At 39.5% G+C, this 6,180-nt stretch overlaps 1 protein-coding gene across 4 annotated transcripts in view; it reads left to right on the top strand.

The window, feature by feature from the left end:
• The first annotated feature begins 231 nt into the window (after positions 1-231).
• Positions 232-6,180, top strand: part of LOC106880378 (protein MFI) — a 9,553-nt gene continuing 3,604 nt past the window's right edge. The window contains exons 1-3 of one of the 4 annotated variants that reach the window (XM_052974770.1): positions 232-1,327; positions 4,310-4,353; positions 5,317-5,463. In XM_052974770.1, the coding sequence (XP_052830730.1) occupies positions 1,309-1,327; positions 4,310-4,353; positions 5,317-5,463 (210 nt within the window). In that variant the 5' untranslated portion in view covers positions 232-1,308. Of the gene's footprint in view, positions 1,328-1,361; positions 1,974-4,237; positions 4,354-5,316; positions 5,464-6,180 lie in introns of those variants that run through there. The other 3 variants (XM_052974769.1, XM_014930266.2, XM_014930267.2) reach the window with 3 other exon arrangements.

The raw sequence follows: 6,180 nt of genomic DNA, 5'->3' as shown, positions 1-6,180 counted from the left end.
CATCCATAGCACTCTTCAACATCTTCTTGCTCCTCATCTTGTGCCTCCTTTTCTCTCACTCTCCGCTTCTCTTCCCCCTCAACAGCCTCATCTTTTTCTTCAGCTTTCCCCCTCTGATGTATCCCCATGAATCCCCCACACCCTGTTTTCCTTCAATGACTCTCACAGCATCTCTCTCTACTCTTGGCTATTGCTTTCTTCCTTTCTCTTTTCCTTTTCCCCATCTGTTCTCTTACTCACCCTCTTCTAATATTGGATTGCTCTAGATACCCTCCTCACACAACCCAACATATCACCATTCAGCTCAGTCTTTCTCTTTTTTTTTTCTCTTCTATAATCTCTGTCACTAATCCCTCCCCTTTCATCTTCTGCGCCATACCTCTCCATCCTCCCTTCTTACTAACCATTCCTCTACCTTGAATGATAGCCCACACTCTCTTGTATCTTCTCTCAGTTACAGGGGCTACTTTAGGCCCTCAGCCTTGCAAGTTATGAAGCAATCACTTTATTAGTGTCACAGAAAAAAAACATCAAGTACACTATAAAGTGGTTGGCAGAAGGAAAGGCACCCAGCTGTAGAAACCATACAAAGGCAGAGACTGGAGTGCGATGCAGTACTGTAAGTCACCAGAGCCTGTGAAACCATCCAGCTTTCGCCAGCCTGGAAGCGGGACATCACATGGTTATTCTTTCAGTCATTTTTTTTTTTTTGCTTCAGTCATTTGACTGCAGTGATGCTGGAACACTGCCTTGAAGGGTTTTAGATGAAGAGATCGACCCCAGGACTTATTCTTTGTAAGCCTAGTACTTATTTTATCAGTCTCTTTTGCTGAACCACTAAGTTACAGAGACATAAACACACACATATATGTGTATATATTTATGTGTGTCTGCATTTGTCCCCCTGCCATCGCCTGACAACTGATGCTGGTGTGTTTATGTCCCCGTAACTTAGTGATTCGGCAAAAGAATAAGAATAAAGGTGGCATCATCTTTCTTGCAGTCGAAAAGGGAAGTGCTGCTCTTTTGTGTCAGCCAGACCAAAGGGCAGCACCCGCTTTTGATCAAGACCAGCACTTGCCTTTCGGCCGCAAGAAAGCCGATGCCACCTCTATCCTTTCTAGTCAGCACCGTGCATTCCTCACTCTTTCACTCTCTACTGACTGACAACCTTTTTCTACACTATCAACAGACCTACCACTATATTAGTATATAGTTAACGTGTTTTCAGGTGACATGTTTATGGTAGCCAGACTGGAAAACCGCCAAACAGCATAGCAACAGATATAAGAATGTGATAAAGTTCTTATGGACGCCGAGTTCTCAGGTAAAACGTAACTGACTACATTTGTCGCTAATTTTCTATTCAAATTAATTTTGCTGTCTACACACAATTTAATGGGAACACCTTTCCGGGTTTATTTAAGAAAACACAATTAATAATAAACAATGTTAATTGTTCAGTGGAGGGCGCAGGAAAACAAAATTGCTAGTGCTCTATACGAATACCAAACGTGAATTTAGCTGAGCTTCAGATTCTACCCGCTCCTGTACTCGATGCTAAGATCGCGTCCCGGTTTCAATGCCTACCCGAACATATTTCACTTTATTTGACTTGCTAATATTCCATTTGAGAATGACACGGACGTCATATCGTTCTTTTCCTTCCCAAAAGTATTAGTATTGTGTACTTTAATAAAGAAAAACTAATATTTTCCTGTCTGCGCGAGATGCCTGGCTCATTTCTCGTGAAAGAGTTCACCTTTTTTTTTTTCTTTTTCCGGCTTTTGATTTATTATTCATCATTCAATGAGTATAGTATGTGTTGCTAACGGATTAATAAATATTCTGTCACTCTGGTTGCCAAGTGTTTTTAGGCAACAAAAACATTAACAGCTCGTTCATCTCTAACTTTACGGACATCTAAATATACGTAACAATTTTGCATTTCCATCAAATACAGAGAAACTCAGGTAATGAAAGGAATTTTTGAAGTTATGTCCAATCATTTTACTGATGATAAAATATCGAGCGATAATAATTATTTAGAGTGGTGAACTTCGGTTTAGACGAGCTGAGCTCTGGTCAAGCATATGACGAAAGGTGTTCCACCCGTAATAATACCACCCTTTTGTATATATAGATAAAACTAATGTGTCGTTTTACGAGGTTTTGAGGTAATATGTCCCTACAACGGTTATTTCTTCTAGGTCGATGGCTCCTCGTTTTCTTCTGTCAACTTGATACCATAAAATCAGCTGAAACAATTTGATATGGTACTTACAGCCACGTTTATTACCCTTATAAAATAAATGTAAACTGGTGATGGCACAAAGTCCTGTTAGCGAGAATGTTCTCTTTCAAGGAGCAAGTATCTACCTTGCTGTTCGACCAGCTAGAAATAACAGCCAAATCTCAACTTACCGTTTTGAATATCGAGAGTACTTCTTTGATAAATTAGTCCTTCGTATCCTTAAAAGGGCAGGGCGATCTTACGGTGCGAGTCCTAAATATCGGCCTTTTCTGTAAAAAGTGTCTTCGGCGACTTTTACCAAAGATCGGCCTTTTCCGTAACACCCGCACGATCTTCACTACGGTGTTAGGGTTAGGGTTTTAGTGTCAGGCTTAGGGTTAGGGTTAGTGACGGAATTCCATAACCCAATCCCTAACCCTAAACCCTTCAAAAGAAATCGCGCTCTCTGTATCTCTTTCGCTTTTATGACGTCGTTTCCCTGTTTCTCTCCAACACTTTTTACGGAAAAGGGCGACCTTTGGTAAAGATCGCCGAAGACACTTTTTACGGAAAAGGCCGATATTTTGGACTCGTACCGTAAGATCGCCAAAGGCAGAATGGTTTCAACTGGGCTACGGCTACTTAACAGCATTAAAACCCCGATTTCACTTCAAACGAAGCAAAGCACTGGGTCCTATCGAAAGAAAACCACAGCACGAAAATTAGCATCGGAATCCCCAGTTGACTGTCCAGTATACCCAAACGCTTAAACAACACAGCCATAGGTGTTACTACTCAGACGGTGACTGTTTTTATTGAGACATGTTGACAATAGGTTTTCCATTAAAGCTTTCATGTCATTCCGCGTTCTGTGGGCGATCATGGAGTATGGCGTGCCATTTACACTTTCGCAAACTTAAGAGTCTCTTGCATTTTTGAAATTGATAAATAATATCAATGATAATAATGCTCAGCTCTAGCAATATCAATCATTAATAAATGTAACAATATTGTTATAGCAATAATAATTTAAAACAAATGAAGGATATATTGCACGTTGAGCAAAGAGAATTTTTGGCTAAAGATCGGCCACCACCAGACTCATATGCATGATTTTCAGTAAATCAAAATGCTTTTATATTATGGAATCCACGCATTAAATTAGCCACCACGAGTGCTCCTGAACAATACAAAAGCTTCATTCTGTGGCCAAAATCGTTAGCACGCTGGACGAAATTCTTAGCAGTATTTCGCTACGTTGTGAGTTCAAATTCCGCCGAGTTCGACTTTGCTTTTTATCCTTTTGGGGTCGATTAAATAAGCACTAGTTACACACTGGGGTCGATGTAATAGACTATCCTCCTCCCCCATATTTCAGGCTTTGTACCTATAATAGAAAGAATTATTAAGGGTAGACAATGTTTCTTTGTCTGGTAGCCTTAGCGAAAGAGGTTGTGTGGTGGACTAGATTGAAAGGGCTGAAGAGATAGCTTTCCTCTTTGGCCAAGCTCTCATCAACTTTTACAAATTTCATTTGAAAAGGAAAGTGAGGGGAGTGCTGCCTCCCAGCAATTTTGTTGAAAGGTGGGTGAATGTGACAAGAATGGTCCGAGTGAACAGGCCTACTCTAAACACGCGCCTGAAGACGCTGTGGAGAGGGCACTTGCCCTAGTGGTCAGAGCGGTCGTGGTTTTGTGGGGTTTCCACGAGCAGCCCTAGGAAGTCTCCTCTTCTGCGAAGTGTTTTATGTGACACCAACAGCAGGGAAGTTACCAAATAATTTACAAGACAAGACCCCTCAACTGAGAGAGGGGGTAGTATTTGTGCCAGATGAAAAGCGTAGGAGTGGGCCTAGGAACAGAAACAATCAGCTCATTTGATAATTAGCTCACCTAAATAACATGTTTTACATATTTTCATATGCTTACCATGAAGTAAAATTCAGAGATTTTTGTACCTTATATTTGACTAGGTGATTTAAGATCTGTAAATGTTCTTTTGTAGACATTTTCACAATTTCAAATCTAACCAGCGTATTGTGGTTATGACATAAAATGAATTCATTTCACGATTTAGATGAGGAGGCAGCTAAGATACAGAGAAAATGGCGTTCTTTTATGGTAAGTTTATATACTTTTTTTTATATATAATAACACTGAAATTTTTAAGTGTTGCAATAGAAGATGAACTAAAATTTTAGCAGTAATGTTTTATTTTGTAATAAGTGAGAACAAGTTGGATGAGGAATGCTTGGTGAAAAGAAAAGGTTCTGTGAGCTGACATAAGAAAGCAGTGCTAGAGTAAATGGATTGTCAAATCTTAAGACATTCGACTTCACAGATATGATAATGTAGGACCAAAATATGTAACTATTTATTATACTTAAGTGTTAAATTCATTAATACAGGTGTAATGCTGAATTTCTAGTATCTCTGGTATTTCCATTAGTCTAAGTCAAATTTCCATGGTGACATGCACCAGCCCGCAGCCTCCCACCTCATAGATATCCGCAACCTGCACTGGCACAGACATGTCCTCCACCCCCAGCCTCTCATTTGATCCAGCATTTGTGGGCTGGAAGAGACACCGTGGCAAGCCCTGAACCAGATGGCTGGATGTGATTAAGGAAGATCTCCAGAAGTCCAACATCATCTTGGAGGATGCAGACAAACAGTCACAGGGTTGCCAGCGATGGAGTGCGTTGGTGGATCTGGTTAGTTCTACACACGATGATGCCTCTGGGACCACTTACCTAAGATGACCTCAGCCCCATTGAGCAAGGGCATGAGTGAGTGAGGGATTTTGAAATTGCAATTCATTAATATCTGCTATATTTTCAAAGTTAACTTCTACCTGATTGCGTTTACATAATGAAATATTATCTCAGCTGAAAGTTCAATTTAGCGTGTTGTTTAATATTTTAATTTTGACTTTTATATGTATCATTTTACTGATTAAAATCCCATTTTTATCGAATTTTAATGCTTTAGTTTGAGTCATTTGTTATTTCTAATCCTATAAAAGGATAAAAATACTAATAACGAACTGAAAACTAATAATCTATTTACTGTTTTGTTATTCAGGATAGGCAAATTTTTAAATACTATAAAGATTTAATAAATTTTAAAAATTGTGGAAATCCTGCTTTCATGCTCCACTGTATCAACCCTGTGGAAGCAGATTTATTGGATGCTGCATCAGGTAACAAAGTCCGATTCAGGTTAGGTGGTGTAAGTAAAATTATCTTTACTCTTGACATTTTTTAAATAAAATTTCCTATATTTTCACCAGTTCTCTATATCAAGGTGGTATTCCCTTTTTTGTTGTAAACCTGATGTGGAGTGAACTCCTCCGCACATGACTGTCAGTGAACTGGACGAGTCTTGCAAATAGATCAGCCAGTAGACAGTTGAGGTTGAGCTGAGAGTGTTAGTCGCGTTATTAACTTTGCGTTGAAGTATTGAATTGTTATTGTGCAAACAGTTAAGATAAACAACTCTTGTTACATTGCTTATTGTTATACGGTTATATTTGGTATTGTGATATATTGTTACACACAAAGGCAGTGAAGAGCTGGCAGAAACGTTAGCACGACGGGCGAAATGCTTAGTAGTATTTCGTCTACCGCTACTTTTCTGAGTTCAAATTCCGCTGAGGTCGACTTAGCCTTTCATCCTTTCGGAGTCGATTAAATAAGTACCAGTTATGCCCTGGGGTTGATGTAATCGACTTAATCCCTTTGTCTGTCCTTGTTTGTCCCCTCTAGTTTAGCCCCTTATGAGCAATAAAGAAATAAGAAACGTAAGTACGCCGGGCGAAATGCTTAGCGGTATTTTGTCTGTCTTTACATTCTGAGTTCAAATTCCACCGAGGTCGGCTTTACCTTTCATTCTTTCAAGGCCGATAAATTAAGTACCAGTTGCATACTGGGTCGATCTAATCGACTG

Source organism: Octopus bimaculoides, chromosome 19, assembly GCF_001194135.2.
Source record: "Octopus bimaculoides isolate UCB-OBI-ISO-001 chromosome 19, ASM119413v2, whole genome shotgun sequence".
NCBI lineage: Eukaryota > Metazoa > Mollusca > Cephalopoda > Octopoda > Octopodidae > Octopus > Octopus bimaculoides.
This window is presented reverse-complemented; position numbering and strand designations above follow the sequence as displayed.